At 38.2% G+C, this 20,110-nt stretch overlaps 1 protein-coding gene across 4 annotated transcripts in view; it reads left to right on the top strand.

The window, feature by feature from the left end:
* The window catches only part of FIG4 (FIG4 phosphoinositide 5-phosphatase), a 123,608-nt gene that overhangs the window by 40,653 nt on the left and 62,845 nt on the right, over nt 1–20,110 (top strand). For all 4 annotated transcript variants that reach the window (XM_072831789.1, XM_072831788.1, XM_072831790.1 and 1 more), the window contains 9 exons: nt 314–442; nt 2,961–3,061; nt 4,311–4,473; nt 4,962–5,059; nt 9,246–9,379; nt 10,644–10,760; nt 12,537–12,582; nt 13,255–13,403; nt 14,565–14,731. In XM_072831789.1, coding sequence (XP_072687890.1) covers nt 314–442; nt 2,961–3,061; nt 4,311–4,473; nt 4,962–5,059; nt 9,246–9,379; nt 10,644–10,760; nt 12,537–12,582; nt 13,255–13,403; nt 14,565–14,731 — 1,104 coding nt within the window. The remainder of the gene's footprint in view (nt 1–313; nt 443–2,960; nt 3,062–4,310; nt 4,474–4,961; nt 5,060–9,245; nt 9,380–10,643; nt 10,761–12,536; nt 12,583–13,254; nt 13,404–14,564; nt 14,732–20,110) is intronic.

Here is a 20,110-nt window from a genome sequence, read left to right as displayed (position 1 = left end):
TGCTTCCAGCCACTGTACTCTGGAATCTTTGGCCTTCATCATGTGTTTGTCCATGTGTCCTTAATTTCCCTATTATTTTCTTTTCTCTTAGGTTAAAAACTTTCACACATCGGAAAAAATGTGTTCATTCTTTCACTTTGTACTGAATCAACACGGTGTTCTGGGTGATGATATGAATTCCAGCCACTGAAAATGGCAGTGCTATTAATCAGGCATTTTATTTTGAAGTTAAAAACAAAAAATTAAGAACTTAAAAATGAGTTGAGTGTAGACCAATTTCCTTGTATGTCTGACACCGACTTTTATTTTTCAGGTGTATTTGGGATCTGTAGTGAGCCTTATATGAAGTATGTGTGGAATGGTGAACTTCTGGATATAATTAAAAATACTGTGCATCGTGACTGGCTGTTGTATATTATTCATGGGTTCTGTGGGCAGTCAAGTATCCTTTTTTAAAAAAACTAAGATAATATTAAACTTATGGTGTATCAATCTGTAGCAGACTGTATATGAATTATCAGATTATAATTATCATTCTAGCAGGAAAACTTACTCATGATATCAGGTAGTGGAAATATAAAGAGTAATGCAGACCATTTGAACAGATCTGTTATGTACATGGAGAGATAAACAGCAGGGAAGAAAATACTATGTGCAGAGTAAGTAATATAGGCAATAAATATCATTCATACCTGAGAGGAGGAGCAGAATCACTGACAGGTGGGGAGGATGGGGCAGGCTTGTAGGAAAAGTGAGGGTTGCCTTCACTTTAAACAAAAGTAGGACTTTAAAAGGAAGCAGGGAGCAAGCTCATAGGAGGAGAAAGCACCACAAGTATAGGGGTAGAAAAGTTCATGGGAGTTGCATATAAAATCCTTGGGAGGTACAATGTAGTGGGTTGCAGGGAGTCAGATTGCTAGTCACCAAATTGCTTTGCTGGTCAGACTAAGTAAGTATTTTGGGTTTGGTGCCTGAACTTTTGAAAGTGTTTTTCAAGAGGGTAACATAGAGGGGAATTCTTAGGAAGGTTGAGTTGACAGCGATTTTCAGGCTGGATTAGATAAAATGAGACTTGAGTAGTCGACATGAGTTAGGAAATTGCCGTGGTTCAGGCATAATATAATAAAATCCTGGATTGGAAAGGGATATAACAGATTAAGTAGATATAGGTTGAACCTTGGGTTAAGCTGATTTTGAGTTCAATTTTATCAATACTTTTTTTCCCCTTTTATTTAATTTCTAGCTATAGTTGAAACCTTTCCAGAAAGTGTTCTTATGCTATGAGGCTTTGAGAGACACACTGTATACTTTCGAGGAGTGGTATTTAGGTTTTTCCTGTCCCTTTTTGAGATGAAAAGGACGTTTGTACACCCAGCTAGTTTTCCAGTTGATGTTCTTTCTTACCTTAGGTTTTTTTAATACCTATGGTGAAAACTTTAAAGAAGTGGTTATTTTGCGATCATTAAGTGGGTGAATGTGATTAGTAATATTTTTTTCTTGTACCAGAACATTTAGGAGGAGTGGCATCAAGGGTTATACCTGGAGAGGTTCGTCCTAAAGAGGGCTGGTGGCGCTTTCTTTATGGCAAATGAGGGAGAAGAGATGCTAGATGAAGGCACAGAGGAAGTTTGAAATGAGGATGAGTGAGATTTATGTGCTATACTTGCAAGTCAGGCTCATTACTTTATAATCATTTCCAAGCAGTGAGTAGTATTATCTGCCTGGTTTATTCACTGAATAATGAGATTCAGCCCTGAATTTCACTTTTCTGTTTCCAAAAGTGAAATCTACCTGGAAAGAACACAAGGTTTTCACCACCAAGGACACCAAAAAAGAATGTGCTACAGTTTCTAAAGGCATTTTCTAAGAGGTAGTTCTACACTGTTTTGTATCACCAAGAGCTAATTCAGGGCCAGGCAGGTATTATGCACAGTAAATGTTTTTGTTTGTGTTTATTTAAATAGCAAATAACAATGGTTATTTAAATCCATAACCATGGATTATAGTTTTAAAGCTCATTAGATTAGATGATGAATCTCGTTTCTTAGTTACCAAGCACTTAATGGATTCCGGAAGTCTTTATGATGATAAAAAAAAAATTGCTATTTATTCAGCATTTACCATAGGACAGACCCTGGTTTACACACATTATGTAACCTAGTCCTGCCAACCACTGCATAAAGTTACTTTACTAGTTCTTATACCATTTTACAGAAGATGAACTGAGGCTCAGAAAGCTAAATAAGGTGACATAATCAAAGCTGCATATCAACTACACAATTCACAGTGTTTAGTTCTTGCTGTTGGGTGACAAATTTGGGCAACTCTTACAGTATTATGCTTACTGCATTCCCTACCTATTATATATTGTTTCATGATTAATCCCCTGTTAAGTGACATATACTCTCTATGAGAGGTGTCTGATCTCTGAAGACTAAGGAAGAATTCGTTGTACCTGTCTATATCCTTTAGTTGGTGGTGAGAGACCAGTTCTTCCCTTGGCCATTAACCCTACACCTTTTTACCATTTCCTCTGAAATTCGTGGAAACCACTCCCTCGGGAGGCCTCTTTTTGCTTTACTACCTACCTAGTTTGGAAGAACAGACCCAATGCTGCTCCCTTCTTGAATGGAGCTTTTTGGTGTTCTTTAACCTTCTGGACAAGATTTTATTTATCTCTATCTATTAAAATTTTTATTTATTTATTGATGAGAGACCTAGAGAGAGAGAGAGGCAGAGACATAGGCAGAGGGAGAAGCAGGCTCCCCACAGGGGAGTCTGATGCAGGACTTGATCCCAGGACCCCGGGATCCAAGCTGAAGGCAGACACTCAACCACTGAGCCACTCAGGTGCCCCTGGACAAGATATATTTAAATGTATATTTAGGGTCTAATGATTCTCTTGGTGTGGTGTGACCGTTTGGTGTGAGTGCTCAAACAGCTTTAACTTGATTTCTAAGAGCTGTTGATCTACGGACGACCAGTCTATGTGACTCTAATAGCTAGAAGATCCAGTAAGTTTGCCGGGACCCGCTTTCTCAAGAGAGGTGCAAATTGTGAGGTAAGGTGGAGAAGCAGCAGAGCTGCTGACATCTTAACCTTTCACATCAGCTTTGCCAACAGAGGAAGCAAAGTGGAATTCTAGAAAGTGGCATTTCTTACTTCGGGACATGATCAAGAGAATAATTAATGCTCCGGACTATCTGAGGCTTGTCAGAAATGTGACTAGTATACAGATGTTCTGAAAAATTGACTATCTTAGAGCAAGTTATGCATTGCCTTGGGGAGTTAGGAAACATGTCTCATGTTTTGGAGGATGAGCCATTTCTGTAATATACAGAAAAAAATGTAGTGCATATTTAGTGTAGTGACTAAAATAGCAGAACACCTCCATCAGAGGAATAAGTGGAGGGGAGCAGTCATTGGTAGAGCATCCTTGATGAGAAGACAGAGTATAGCAAGGCATGGAAACCCTTTGCCCCCTCGCCTCTGCTTTGGTTTGGCTCCAGGCAGTCTCCTGATATGCTCACTCCTAGAAAATAACCACAACAAATTCTATCATGCCATCAGTCCTGTTATCCCCTCGAAGTATTTCATCTCTATTTGCAGTAGACAGCTTGAGTCTTACGCAGATGTACGACTGAGTAGACAGATTGAGTGAGACATTGGGTTTAATCCTGTGTTAAAATAGCAACATTGTGCTTAAAATTATATCCACAATGCAAATAGTTATAACTAGTGCTCTAAGAAAAATCGCAATTTTGCTGTTACAATTTTCAAATATTTCGAGAATAATCAAACAGACATGTTATCAATGCCTCCAAAATTATTCTTTGTCGTATCCTTCTATACTTTTATGAGTAAAGCTAACTCAAAACCTTTTTCCCTTCTGTCCATCAGGCATTATTTGAATCTTGCTCTTTTGTCCTTTCATTCCTCCCCGGTCTTCAGAATTGAAGTTTTATATTCTGCTGGTCTTCCTAACCTCCTGTATAATTTCATGTAATTGTTTTCCTTTTCTCTCCCTCTCTGCCATTTATATCACTCAAGCTGTTCTCTGTCTGCTACTTGTATTATTAGCTATTTAATTCGATTTTTTCCTAGTCTATTCTCAGCTATTTTTAATTGCCTTCATTGTTGCATTTTAATGGTTTTCCTTTTCTAATGTGCACATTGAATATTGATCAACATTTACCTCTTTTATAATGTCCTAAAGAATGGGGATTATAATTTCATTGTATACTTAGAAATTTTTTTCACTGAAAAATTCTAAGAATATAAGGTATCTTTAATGTCACCTTTCTTTTCAGGGTGATGTTGCAAATGAAGTGGAGACTGAGCAAATACTCTGTGATGCTTCTGTGATGTCTTTTACTGCAGGAAGTTATTCTTCATATGTACAAGTTAGAGGATCTGTTCCTTTATACTGGTCTCAGGACATTTCAACTATGATGCCTAAACCACCTATTACATGTACGTGGAGCAATCTTTTTAATAGTAACTCTTCTTTACCCACACTTTGAGATGATGAACTGTTGTCACAGAAGTCCATAAAATCATAGATTCCAACAAAGTTTTAGAACTGGAAGGTAGATAATCTATAAGAAGGACTTCTGTTATTTTATTCAATAACTTTATAATTTTTCTTTAATTTTGGCTGCTAGTAAATTGTATTTTACTTCAGAAATGTAAGAATCAAAAAAATTTTAAAAATTAAAAAAAATTTTTAAATTAAAAAAATAAAAAAAAAAGAAATGTAAGAATCAGTCAAATTCAATAATATGTGAAGAATCAGTATCTGGATAAGCTCAACAGGTATTTGGGAAGTGAAACTGCTAGATTAGTTGAATTGCATTTCTTTAAACATTAAAAAAAAAAAAAGAAACCAAACCGTATACTTCTTTTATTTGTGCTTTATATTTTTCATTCTGGTATTTATTCATCCTTTTTATCCCCCTTAGTGGATCAGGCCGATCCATTTGCACATGTGGCCGCCCTTCACTTTGACCAGATGCTTCAAAGGTTTGGCTCCCCCATCATCATCTTGAATTTAGTGAAGGTATGATGTGCTCAGTTTGGTTATAAAACTCAGTTGCACTGGAAAATTTCTTCCTCAGCACAAAGGGGTTTACAAGTTTGCTTTACCTCTCCTCAGAAGAGACGTTTTTTGTTTTTGTTTTTGTCTCTCTATATATTTTTTTGGTTTTGTGTAAATATAATATAATATAATATAATATAATATAATATAATATAATATAATATAATATAATATAATTGAAGTTCTCAGAGGAGAAGTTTATAGACTTTCTGTGTTGTGTTAGGGCACTGTGCCTGACTGCCTAAGCTATTGTCCTTTGGCCTTAGATTCTGTGTGGCCTCTTCCCTGGGTACCTGAGAGAAGCAGCAGTATGTTTCCCAGGGAAGGAAGTGATTTCCATGGGTGAAGTGGAAATGAGTGAAATTCTGCCTAAGTTTCCAGGACAGCTTGGAGATGGAAGCATGGAAATCACAGAACCACACACAGCCTAGCCTTGATACAGCCCATCCCCTTGACCATCCAGAGATCTCTTAGGAAGGTTAATATGTAGTAATAAGTTCTAGGGGCTGGATTCGGAAATTGGAGTACTGCTGTGGTTTAAGAACCAGGTGGACAAAGTAGTGGCATGGCCTTATAGTTCTGTGTTTCCTGGTGAGAGTACACTATGTGGTCAGCATATCATGTGTATATGAGTGGGCCCTTGGGTCAACAGCCTAGGATGGAGAGCAGGAGACTAGATAATAAATTGTATTTGTATCTGTTGCATCCATGTGCATTGAAAGAATTTCAGTCCACAGACAAGAAAACCCTGAAAGCATGAAAAACAAGGGTGTTGATATGTTGTGGTTGTAGCAGTGACCAATAAATTAGTAGTGTCTGAGATTGTTCTGAGAGATTGGTTAATAAATATAACTCAATTACATCAAAAACAAAAAAAAAAACAAGGAATCCTGTGTCCTTTTAGTTCATTTTTAACAAGTATTTTTTTTAAAAAAGATTTTATTTATTTATGCATGAGAGACAGAGAGAGAGGCAGAGATACAGGTAGAGGGAGAAGCAGGCTCTGTGTAGGGAGCCTGATGTGGGACTTGATCCCAGGACTCCAGGATCACGCCCTGGGCTGAAGGCAGGTGCTAAACCACTGAGCCACCCAGGGATTCCCATTTTTAACAAGTATTCTTGAAGGTTTCCTTTGTGCCAAGGCAGTCATAGAAATAGTTCATGCCTTCACAGAGCTAACAGTCTAATGGAGGGGATGGTGAAGTATGGCAGAGTACCAAGACAGGGTAAATGGGGCAATGAGAGCTTATAATGGGAGAGAATGATCTCATCTCCCTGAGGAGATGATGAGTCCATGCAGACTGAAGGAAGAGGCATTGATTGACCAGGCCAAGAAGAGAATAGTATTCAATTCAGAATAGCAGGTATCAAGGCCCTGGGACAGGAGGGCATATGGTATGTTTGAGGAAGGAAAGGCCTTATGGTAGGGGTACTGCTCTCTGGCCCTCAGAGATGATGAGGGTACTATTGTGGGCTGAGGCTGAAGAGATAGTTATGGTCAGACCACACAGCCTTGTAAGGTGTGTCAGTGGGTCTGGTGTTTATCCTGAGAGCATCATGGAAAACCATCAAAGGGTTTGCATGATTGAGAGAATTTTGAGCAGATTTACATTTTAAAATGACTATCCTGACCTCAACAAAGAGACCATATGGATTGGCACAAGGTTAAAGAGTGCTGGAAGACCACTAGGAGGCTATTCAAATTGCCTAAGAAAGGGGTGACCCTGGCCCAAACCACAGTGGTGTGGTAGACAGAGCTGGAGAGAAGTATGTTGAGGCTGGAGACTTGGCGATTGACTGGATGTGAGATAAGGGAAGGGGAGAGGTCAGGCTTGACTCCTAGGTTTCTGGTTGCACAGGTGTATGGATGGTGATGCCATTCACTGAAATAGGGAACATTGACTCTTATTCATGTTTTACAAACATGAATACTGTTGTAAAAGCTATGGCTAAATGGAGATTCGGTCATGATGTTTGAAATAATTCTGCATTGAGCACAGAGATTCAAAAAAATGATAACCAATACATGTGATTGTAAAGTGTTCTTGCCCAGGTTTCCTAAATGTACATTTAATTTTTTAATATTTAAAAGCTAGTCAGTGGGCTTCAAAATTGTACTTGTTTATCATTCCATTGTCGTAAAAATCCTGGCAATAACTAGATATTAACTAGAAAATAGTTTAGAGATTAAGTTGCTGTTTTGTGGAACAGAAAAAAGTTGTTTTTCTCCTTAGTTATTCATAGGAACAAAAGTTATTTATTCAGTTCACTTGGGAAAACTGTTAATTTGTGATTAGAGTCAAAGAATGCATTTGTGTCTGTGGAGTGATACTGAGGGATATTCACTCTTTATTCTGCCTCCATATGAAGTCACTAAAGTGAAATACTTTTCTTGATTTCTTTTCTCTTTTACCGTGTGTTGTGAACCACCTCCCTCCTCACCCTCCCGAGTTACGGAAGCTGGAGGTGCTGGTTGACATTTTGCAGTCATCTACACACCTTCCATGCTGTTACCGGGGAACGATTAGGAAGTCAACCTGGATTCAAGCATAACTGTAGCTAGAGATTTTTAGCCATGGATGGCCATGGGGAGAGTGTCCGAACCCTTGAGATGATATACAAGACCACTTGTAAATGTGATTTTTTCATTTGGTTGTAATAAGGGTCTGTGACCCTAAGGACGTTGCCTAAACAACCCAGTACACTAATCCGTGATGGTCAGCAGTGCACAAAGCAGATTCTTTATGCAGACACAATCAAAGGTTGATGAGATAACCTTTCCTCCCCATCTCATGAAATGTCAGATTTGATCAGGGAATTTCAAAAAGGTTTTGTTTCCCTAGTTGATTTAAAGTGCTTTTGAGAAAAATTCCAGATACATAATTTAATCTTCTTAGATGTAAAAGCTAAATACATGTTCATCCTAAACTGATTTAACACTGTTCTTAATCTTTCCTAATTCCTCTGTTTGATTCATTCAGCTGTGCAAAATAGATACCCTTTTTGTTTCCACTGTGGTTATCTAATTACGTTCATGACAACTGATAACTAATCACCATGATTGAAAACAGCAGAGACCCATTTTGATGCCAGCAATATGCCTCCACACCATGTCAGTGTTACTATCACTGAATTGTTTTTGTTTCTAAGTGAAGTCCTGAACAGGACAACAATAAAAGTAGTTAAGTTTTATGAATAGTCCCCATGTGCCAGATGCTCTGATAAGAGATTATCATGCTTTGTCTCTTTTAAACCTCACATTATTGCTGTAAGGAAGATACTGTTGTTACCCCATGTTATAGATGAAGAAAGAGAGGCCTAGGAAAGATGAGAGCCTTGCCCACGGCTATGTGGCTAGCAGGCTGCTGCCAGCATGCCAGCCCCAGAGCTGTACAGCAGTGCGTTAGCCTCTCTCGAGTGAGAGGCATGTAATATGTAAGGAGGTACAGTGGGCAGGGAGGGAGAAGGTAAGATTTGGTCCCATGAACACCTCTCAACCATATTCAACCACAATATAAAAGGGGCAGGGGGAAGTGCCTGCCTTGGTTGCCTCACAGGGTGTAACCACAGTATAAAAGGGGCAGGGGGAAGTGCCTGCCTTGGTTGCCTCACAGGGTGTGTTAGGAGAGTCAAATTTAAAAACACAGGTAGGCTACAGAAGCACTTTCAGCCAGTTTAAGGATTATCCATCCAGACCCAGTTGATTTCCATCTGGTTCTTAGCTCGCTGGAGTTGGGAATTTCCCTTCTTCTGTTCCTTGAGTTCTCCCCTGCCAAAGCAGATTATGGAATGTGTAGACCAGGTCCAGGAGGGTGAACCAGTCCTCCTGGGGCTGCAGGAAGTTGTTTAAAAAAAAAAAAAAAATCTCATCTCCTTGAATTTTCGAAGCTAATTATCTGTTGAGTTTAATTCAACGAAGTATTTATTTCTTTGCATTTATATTATTTTTATTTTAGGTTTTATTTCAGGATATTTAAGACTTAGGCTTCTTGCCATCACTGGAAAGTAAACATGTTAAAAGTCTGTTCCTCAACCTTAATAAATAAATAAATAAATAAATAAATAAATAAATAAATAAATAAAATAAAAGTCTGTTCCTCTGATTTAAGGTAATTAGAACCCTGAAAATCTTTCATTTTTGATAAAGGAACGAGAGAAAAGAAAGCATGAGAGAATTCTGAGTGAAGAACTTGTAGCTGCTGTGACGTACCTCAACCAGTTTTTGCCTCCTGAACACACCATTATTTACATTCCTTGGGATATGGCCAAGTACACCAAAAGGTGAGTAGATACTCATGTTTGGTTCTGGTATTTTCCTTCTCTTGTGATGTGAAATAGCAGGAAGCTGCTCTCTACAGTAAAGTGAATGCTCTCTTTTAATTTCCTCCATGAACCTGCTGAGGGACTTTTTTGCTGCTGATGTACAATTTGAGTGCTTACATTATTTGACCAAACTCTTTTTTTTTTTTTTGCCCACGACTTAGACCACTTGCACATTCTCTTTGAAGTAGCTAGTCATTTCAGGACATCGCCGCTCTGAGACTTTCCCTTCCAGGCATTGGCTTCACCTTTCCCTGTTTCATCCCATCCTCCTGTTTAATCACTTTCTCAGATACCACGTTCAGACAGTCTCACTTGTGAACGAACCTGCAGTAATTCCTGAGTGTTCATAGTAAGTCCAGACTCCTTAGCGTAGTATTAGAGCCCCAACACCTGGCTGGTTTCAGAACGTAATAACATTTTCTTTATTCTGGGGCCATTCTGTTCCTGAAAAATGAAACTGCATGCTCAGCCCCTAGTGTAGCAGCCAGGGTCCCACTGCTGACCTTTTATGCCTATAGCTCAACCCCCACCTCCCTGGGGCACTTCCCCCCCTCTCCTGCACCCATCTTAGATCTGACTCAAAACATCTCATCCAAGGAACTTTCTCTCATTAACTTCAAATTCCCCTTTTACTCATCTCCTAGGCATCATATAAACAGTAGGTTTATTTTGAGGTCTTGTTAATTTTTTTTAATGATACTTTATTGTTTTGTACTTTAGCTCATTGCACTTTTTTTCTGAATCATTTCATGTAGTTAGATACCCATGCACACACTCACACACACATAGGCACACATTTTCCTAGAGAATCAGCCTGATTACAGGTGGGTGCCGTTTATATTTATTTTCCATTGTTTTCTTCCCCTGCCACCCACACTGTGCATCATGCTTTCCTCACAGTCCTCTTATGAATGCATATTGATTTGGCTGACGTGACTTTTCAGTAGTGGAAGGCTCTCCAGGGGATGCAGTGTGCCAAGATTGGGGCTTGCCAAGGGTTGATACAGGCCTTAATGTCTCTTTGCACCAAATCTTGCTAGTTATTGAGTACACATTATACTATAGAAACTCATTATTACAACGTTCCTGTTGGATACAAACCAGAGATTTTTAAAAATCCCTGAATATGCTTACTAGGGCCTTTATTTGCTTCATATGTGAAGGTAAATATGTATTAAATTTGTGCTCTTCTCACTGTTCTCATTCTTTCTCCTCCCGTCAGCAAGCTGTGTAATGTTCTTGATCGACTGAATGTGATTGCGGAAAGTGTGGTGAAGAAAACAGGTTTCTTTGTAAACCGCCCCGATTCTTACTGTAGCATTTTGCGGCCAGATGAAAAGTACGTACGGTGTTTAAAAACTGAAATCAAGCTAAGCATTTTGTTCTTATAGATAAAAATATTCTAAATATGAGCAGTTTGCAGTACCTGAAAGATGGATGAATTTGTTTGGGGAGATAAGACATTCATGTGATTATGGAATGAACATTCCTGCTGGGCACAAGATTTCCTCTGGTTATCTATCTTGAGATGGAATCCACAGAATCTTTATCTCTTCATGGAGTAAACATTACACAAAATATTTCTGTAAAGTAAAATTTTTTGCAGTAAATTCTATTCAGCATTAAATAGGAACAGGAACTTTTTTCTACAAATACTAATACTTCTGTGAAAATAATATTTATCATTGTATGATAGTTATTTGGTTACAAATCTTTCTTTATTGATACTTTGTGAGCTTCTTCAGGTCAAGGACCATGTTTTATCTGTCTTTTAAGGAACTGATATTATATATCCCCATCATTTTATTTTCAGCTAACTAGAATTGTTTACAAAAAAAAAAAAAAGCAAAGAGCAAAAAACAATCAACTGTAGTGTGTATGTCTTAGAAATCATCTTTTCGTTATAGTTTGAATTTTAGGGTACCTGTGACAGTGGTTCCCAAGACCATTCCCCAGCTCAATGATGTAGTAGGAAAACTCAAAGCACTCAGCATATTGTCGTACCCATGGCTGTGATTTATTAAGTTCAGAGGATACAAGGCAAAATTATCACAGGAAAAGGCACATGTGGCACAGTCCAGAGGAAATAGGTGAAGCTTTCAGAGTCCTCTCCTAATGGGGTCACACAGAACATGCTTAATTCCCCTGACAACTTGTTTTCACAGCATGTGTGAAATGTTGCCAATCAGAGGAGATGATTAGATACCCAGTGCCATGGTTTTTTATTGGAGGCCGGGCCCCTGGGCAGCTTCTGCTTGGCACATACCAAAATTCCTTACTCCCATAAGGAAAGAGGATGTTCAGTAAAACCATATTGTTTCTACAGACAGCTTAGGCATGGTGATCCACTCTTATCCGTCTGGGAATGGTGGGAACACGAGTTCCCAGATGCCAGCTAAGGGCCAGCCATATAAGCAGGTGTTTCTGAGGATAGCAGGCAGGCCTGTTGTGTTAACTCTCTTCTGTACTGCACCTTCTTTTAAATAATTAAAATATTCTAAGAAATTAAAATGTTTTAAATCATTAAAAGCATCAATATCATTATATTAGCACTTAGAACATATTCCCAGGCATTCATTAGCACGTGGAGAAAAGAATAAGTAGAAAGGAAAATAATTAGGTCTGCAAAAACAACCAACCAATGCAACAAAGCTCCACGAAATGATGCTGGAGGAAGTAGAGAATCTTAATATTGATGGGAGAAGGATAAGACTTGGAAGATTTTATTAGAAAGATGCCCTGCAATTACTATTCATGTCTGTAGAAACCAAACAGGAAATGGCCTTAAATTAAAGCGAGAGAGATTTTGGTTGAACATGGGTGACAAATGCCTGAGTGTGGGACACGGGGGCAAGTTAAAATGCTTCTTTCCTGGGTTCCCTGTGAGGAAAGAGAGCATGGATAGCACTCCATCTCGGTTATTTGTATAGTCACTTACCAGAAAGAATGAAAGTAAACAGAATCAGCTGAGTATTCTGGTGCACTCAGGCCTATTACTTTGATTCTTTATAAAGAGCTAGAACAAAAAATGAATATAGATTATGCTGTTAAAATTTTTCTTAAACGTCTATTTTTATTTTTTTATTTTTTTTTAAACATCTATTTTTAAACACAGGTGGAATGAACTAGGAGGATGTGTGATTCCCACTGGTCGCCTGCAGGTATAGATGATACTATATTAATAATAAAAAGAATCTGTATTTGTAGTGTATGATGTTTTCTGAAAGCATCCATGAGAAAGAGATACTTCTTATTTAATGCAAAATTATTAACTCTTTGGGAATGATTTTTAAAAGCCTAACTGCTAGTATTTAACTGGCAAATGATGTGCAGCCAAAATAATAATGGCCTGTGGATTTTTCTATGCATTATAAATTTTATTCTTGAAAATCAAAACATTAACAGAAATGGGAAAAGAATAAATTAGAACCACTTTGGAAAATGAGCCAGAAATAATCACTTATACATATATTAATAATGCTCCAGAAAGATATGACCTCAACTACTGAATATTTGGTCTATACCAATATATAGGAGATATATCAAAAAAATACATATACTTTACTAATTGGTACATGTGGAAAATGTTAGCTAGCTGTTTTATCTTAAACTCAGGGAGAAAATTCAAATATAGACTAGAAGATGTAATGATGCCATTGCATCAATATTAAGTGAGCAGCAAATATAACCTTTTATACTGTTCTTCCTTATTTGTTCAGGAATAATACCCTGCCTACAGCTTTTCTTCTATTTTTTAAGAAAAGAGATCTAAAGTGAGATAATAGTTTTGGTCACTGAATAATGGGTGAAAGTCTTAACTTATTTCTCTTTAGACTGGTGTTCTTCGAACCAACTGTGTAGACTGTTTAGACCGCACTAACACAGCACAGTTTATGGTGGGAAAATGTGCTCTGGCTTATCAGCTGTACTCCTTGGGACTGATCGACAAGCCTAATCTACAGTTTGATACAGACGCAGTTAGGTAAATCTTATTTTCTGCCTTTTGAATGCTGGTAATAACAGAAAGCAAAACTGATTAATAATAATGACTTCTGTGAACTTGTTTCTTTTAGCTTCTCAAAAATTATATTGCTAAAAGACCTCTTTCAAATTAATTCTGTAATATTTCTATCAAAGACCTGTGTTGCCATGTTATTGCCATGGTTTTTGTTATTTTTTGTTTGTGTTAATTATCAGTAAGTACTGTGCTCTTTAGAGAAATCCAGAGTGCCTTAGACAAATATAGACTAGTGGGTTTTTTAAAAAACAAATCCAAGGGCACCTGGTCATGATCAGGGTCCTTGGCTCAGGTCATGATCTCAGGGTCTTGGGATTGAGCCCCAAGTTGGGCTCTCTGCTCAGCAAGGAGTTGGCTTGAGATTCTTTCCCCCTTCCTCTTCCTCCCTCTTTACTCCTCCCTACCCCACTCATGCACACACTCTCTCTCAAATAAATAAATAAATAAAATCTTAAAAAACAAAAAAACAAATCCAGAGAGCATTAAAAAGAAAAAGTCATGTGAATTAAAATTAAAATTAAAATTATAAAACATGTAAAAGATTGATTCTTCATTAAAGGTTACTGTTTCTTCACTGTCATTGGATCTATGGCACTGCATGAAGTGCAATTTCTTAAAAATACAGTGACTGTTGTTATTGGTCATCTGAGATAGTCATAAAGGCTCTGTTGAGGAAAATGATCAGCTTCCAAATGGCCAGATCCACAGATATCACAGCACTGAAAATTTTAACAGGCACCTGAAGAAATACAAGATTCAAACGTGTTTTTAGAAAAGAATATGGTTTATCTGTCAGTGACAAGAGCATGTCCTTTTTTCAGAAAGGTAGAAAATTCTGTTGTGGGAGGTAAATTGATCTGACTGCTGAATATAGGACTCTTTCAGTAAGGTTAGAACCACTTTGGTCTGGTTTTGGTGGGCTATGTTTTTAGTGCCCCCACTTCCATGTTAGTGTTTTCTAGGACTTTGGTACTTATTAGACTATTACTATAGCATGTATTTTGCATGTGCATTTATCATCAAGAATCTCCTTGAAAGGCTCATAGGAATTCATATGTGGCTAAGTGAACAACATGTATAATGCTTTTGGTAAATTTTTTTAATGTTTGCTTTTCTATGGTTTAGGTTATTTGAGGAACTCTATGAAGATCATGGGGATACCCTGTCCCTTCAGTATGGTGGTTCTCAACTTGTTCATCGTGTAAAAACCTACAGAAAGATAGCACCATGGACCCAGCACTCAAAAGATATCATGCAGACCCTGTCTAGATATTACAGCAATGCCTTTTCAGGTAATTCTGGAATAATAAGCATTTCTAAAACTTAACCTGATACGCATTTTACTTCTTATACGTACACTTTTTTTAAGTAGTCACTATAAGTAAAGTCTGAATTACTTATTTTAAAAGTTTAGAATAGAATCTTGCTTAGAAGGTACTCAATAAACATTTGTTCAATAAATAAAGGAATGAACTTTGTGTTTTAAATAGTGCAGTTTTGCATTTTGCCACCCATAATAGATTTTAAATAAAGCAGAATACTTAAAAAAGTTTTTTTAAAGATTTTACTTATTTGTGAGAGAGAGAGAGAGAGAATGGGAACACAAGTGAGCGGGGAGGGACAGAGGGAGAGGGAGAAGCAGGTTCCTTGCTGAGAAGGGAGCCCAATGAAGGGCTTGATCCAAGGACCCCAGGATCATGATCTGACCTAAAGGCAGATGCTCAACCAACTGAGCCACCCAGACGACCCAGCAATGCAAAGTACTTTGATTCCTTGGCTTCTGTCACATTGCAATCCATAGATAAATTTGTTTGAGGGTACTTAATCATTATTTTTTTAAAACAGGGTTCATAGTCTTGACAAGCTAATTTTTCAAATGTCAACTAGAAATGAATAATAGCATTAACACTAAATTATATCTTGTTTTGTGACTTGTGAGTACTGAAAGTAACAAGTTGTTAAAATGGTACTTCTGCTGCCACCATCCTGATAGAATTTCCAGCACAATAGATATCACAGATCGAATCCTCATATTCTGCTCTTGGATAGACCCCCTGGAGCTGTTAACCTTGGGTTGCTGCATAGCAAACCAAAGTAGAGGACGGACTGAAGAGAGGGCTGCTATGTTGGGAATGGCCTGCCCTCCTAGATGTGGTTGGGCCAAAGGATCTTTGAGTGTTTACTGGTGACCAGACATAGGCTTCATGAGGGAGGGTGCTAGCATGGGATTGACCTCAGTCCTGGCCACAGGACCCCTAGCAGCAAGAACCAGGAGGTGATCACTGCATTCTTCAGGAAGGAGTTTTAAGATACTGATAGGAAAAGATGCTTGGTCCACACCAAGGAAACTGTGAGAGAGTCCCTATGATGGGAACTTCTGAAGCATGCATGAAAGCACCCATAAGAGTGAGCTTTCAGCATTTTCCATTCCCAGAGAGAATACAAAGTCAGTTTGCTATGCTGCAATACAAATGTGTTAGTTTTCGATGGTGTGTAACAGATTACTAAAGACAGCCTGAGACAACATGCGTTTATTATTCCACAATGTCCATGGGTCAGAAGTCCAGGCACAGCTTACCTGGATTTTCTGCATAGTCTTACAGAGCTGCAGTTAGGATGTCAGCCAGGTTGTGGTCTCATCTGGAGGTCTGACTAGGGAAGGATTTACTCCCTGCTTGCCTATTTGTTGGTGGAAATCAGTTCCTTGTAGTTTTCTGTGACCGTAGGACTCTTAATAACTTCCTTCTTTGCAGCCAGCAAGGGGAAGTGAGTCTCTAGAAATGAGTCTGCTAGCAAGAGAGTCTTGTAATTGTGGGAGTGATGGTGCATCCCTTTCCCATATCCCATTGTTCAGAAGCAAATCATAGATCCCAGCCCCACACAAGGGAAATCTGTGTCAGTTTGCTAGGGCTGCTGTAACAAAATAGCACAAACTGGATGACTCAAAACAATAGAGACTATTCTGGAGGCTACAAGTCCAACATCAAGTTGTTGGGCCAGTCACCTTCTGAAACCAATAAGTGAGACACCTTATTCACTTCTTCCTAATTTCTGGTAGTTTGCCAGCATTCCTTGGTGTTCTTGGCTTGCAGCTGTAGCACCTCAGTCTCTCCCTCCGTGGTTACATGGCCTCCTTCCTTCATGTGTCTATGTCTGTGTCAGATTTCCCTTGTCTTACAAGGACACTTTACCTATTGCATTAGGGCCCATCCTAATTTAGTATGACATCATTTTAACTTGATTCCATCAGCAGAGACCCTATTTTCAAATACAATTATACATTCACAGGTATTGGGGTTAGGGCTGCAATGTATCTTTTGGGCAAGACAGTTCACCCCATAGCAGAGAGTATCATTCTAAGGTGCGAAGACCAGGAGGGGGGTGGGTCATAGAGTCCACCTTGGAGCTCACCATATCAAGTTAAGACCTTCCCTGTTCATACATTGTGGAAGAGCCAGAGACTGGTTGCTAGCCTGGTGGGTGTGGGAGGGAAGTACAAGGCAATCTAGAGGCCCCGCCTACCTCGATGTCCTGTCATTTACTCCATTCCTACCCTCTGTTGCTACTCTCCAGACACACTGACCCTCTCACAGTTTCCTGAATAAATTAGGCTGCTTCTGCCACAGGTTTAACTGCATGTTGGTCCACCCATTGGAATACAGGACTGCAGTCTTCTAATTCCTAGCCAACCTTTAGAGCTCACTGTACTTTAATTAACTTCCTCAAAGAAAGTCCTCCAGTGTTTGTTCTCATGGTGTTCTGTGCTTTTCCATTGTAGCACGTAGTGCAATTGTGTGGTTAAATCATTACCTGTGCAATTAGTTCCTGCCATGGGACCTGAGAGCCCCATGTGTGGCTTCTTCACCCCAGGGTCCCCAGTCCTTTGCTCTTGGCACACAAAATATATGTGGGATAAACTAATAAATGCATGAGTTAATTTGTTACCTCTGTTTTACCCAATTCCTCCTTTCCTAAAATTAAAAAATTGATAGGACTAAGTATGCCAGCCTCAGAGCAGGTAGCCTATCAGCAATGCTTTTAGTCTGTTCAGATTATTTATTTTGAAATCATGAGCCCATCATAGTATTCGGAGTTAGCTCAACGTGTAACATAAACCACAGAGTCCACTATGGACCTTAAGAGTATTTAGATAGTCTATGCCTGACTCCTTGAGCTGGGTTCAAAACTTAAAACTCAAAGTATAGTAATCCAAGCAAAACTTGAGAGTTAGGGAAATAGAATTTAGGAATTCTGGCCTGTGGCATAAGTTTAAATTCTGGATTTCTAAAGTAAAAATATTTATGTATTTCCATCATCCTTTATTATACTAGGCTCTGGCTCCCAGTGAAGACCTTAATATGTATTGATGTATTCAAATTGGCTACAATGTGAGTTAGAAGTAATTAATTACTATCAATCAGCAAAACACAAATTATAATTGTGTTTCATTTGTTTTTACCAATTAAAACAGTAATTAAGGTTATCTTTCTAAAGGCATTCTTACTGGCTATGCTCTGTTGAACTAGTTTCTTTAGGGCTTCTGTAACAAAATCAAACTGAGTGGCCTGAAGCAGCAGAAATCTATTTAATCTCACAGTTCTGGAGGCAGGAAGTCCAAAATCAGGGTATAAGCAGGGCCATGCTCCCTCCGATGGCTCCGGGGGAGGATCCTTACTGGCTTCTTAGCTTCTGAGACTTTCTGGTGGTCCATGGCTTACAACTGCAGCACTTTAATTTCTACCTCTAACATTGCCTGACATCTTCTCCCTGTGTCTCTGTCTACATGGCATTTTCTCTGTGAGTCTCTCTCTTCTTGTGAGGACATGAGTCATACTGGATTATGGGCTGCCCAATGTAGGGTGACTGCATCTTAACTGGATCATATCTGCAAAGACTCAACTTCCAAATAGGGTCACATGCACAGGTCCCAGGGCTTAAGGCTTCAGCATATCTTTTGGGAAGATACAGTTCAACCTGTTAACACTTGTGTAAGTTGTGTGCCAACAAGTACGTATCTCTCTGGGGGTGAGTTACCATGGAAAATGTTGAAAACTGCCCTGAGGCAGAGGGAACATCCACTCTCTGCCTCTATCATCTATGTTGTGCCTGTGATGGGAATCATTATTGACAGATAAGGACCAAGTAAAGTGTTTTTAAATAATACGAGGGGACAGGGAGAATGACTATGGAGCTGTACATCATTAAAAACCAAGGAGGACTATGAAAAGATAGAAGATGGTTGTGAAAAAGTGTAATATGCACATAATGGAAAGGTAGAGCAGAATTGTGGTCAACTGAAAGGGGGAACTACTATGAAAACAATTATTTTATGAATAATGTGGCTAAAACAGACTTTATTTTGAGAAGCATGATGTCATCGGGGTATACAACTTATTTTAAAATTACAGTGGATATCATATAATGATAAAATAATTATGGAAGCATCTTCATTAAAGCAATCAAGATAATTTTACAAAACTTAACCTCCTCATGTTATTCCTCAGGAAAATACTTGAAAATAGGTTGTTAGGAATTTTTTCCCCCTTGTTACCAAAAAAATTTAATGTTGACAGGTAAAAGCAAATTAAGTCAAAAGATAAGCTAGGGAGAAATTTGAAACCTACCAAAAAATCTAATTTCCTTTAGAAATATTTATATATTAATATAAAGAGACCAGTATTTCAACAGAAAAAATGAGCGAAAGACACATATACATATAGTTCATAGGGAAGGAAATGGAAATAGATTCTAAACATATGAAAGATGTTTAACCTCATGCATAATAAGAAAAATAAAATTATAGTAGAGTACCACTTCATGCATCAGCAAAGATCAAAAAGATTGGCACTACTTTGTTGGCACGGGGAAACAGGACACCTGAGAGTGTTTTGTGTCATTGAAATCTAGTTGATACACAATATTATATTAGTTGCAGGTATACAACATAGTGATTCAACATTTATATATACTATGAAGTAATCATCATGGTAAATCTAGCTACTATCTGTTACCCATACAAAATTGTTACAATATTATTAACTATATTTTCTATGTTATATATTGCAACCCCATGTCTTATTTAATTGTAATTGGAAGTTTGTACCTTTTAATCCCCTTCCCCTAATTTGCCCAATTCTCTCTCTCTTCTAGAAACTACCAGATTGTTCTATCTGTGAGTCTGTTTCTGTTTTGTTATTTTGTTAATTTGTGTTATTTTTTAGATTCCACATGTAAGTGAAATTATAGAATATTTGTCTTTCTGTCTGACTTATTTCACCTACCATAATACCCGCTAGGTCTATCCAGATTTCATTCTTTTTTATAGGTGAGTAATATTGTGTGTGTGTGTGCGTGTGTGTGTACATACACATATACCACATCTTTTTATCCATTCACCTGTTGATGGACACTCAAGTTGCATTCATATCCTGGCTATTGTAAATAATGCTACAATGAACATAGAGGTACATCTTTTTGAATTAGTGTTTTTGGGTTTTTTGGATTAATACTTAGAAGTGGAATTGCCAGATCATATGGTAGTTCTAGGTTTAATTTTTTGAGGATCCTCCACACTCTTTTCCATAGTGGCCACACCATTTTGTATTCCCACCAACAGTGCACAAGGGTTCCTTTTTCTCTGATTCCTCACCAGCACTTGTTTCTTCTTGTTT

The sequence above is a fragment of the Canis lupus genome, chromosome 7 (genome assembly GCF_048164855.1).
Source record: "Canis lupus baileyi chromosome 7, mCanLup2.hap1, whole genome shotgun sequence".
NCBI classification, from domain to species: Eukaryota; Metazoa; Chordata; class Mammalia; order Carnivora; family Canidae; genus Canis; species Canis lupus.
This window is presented reverse-complemented; position numbering and strand designations above follow the sequence as displayed.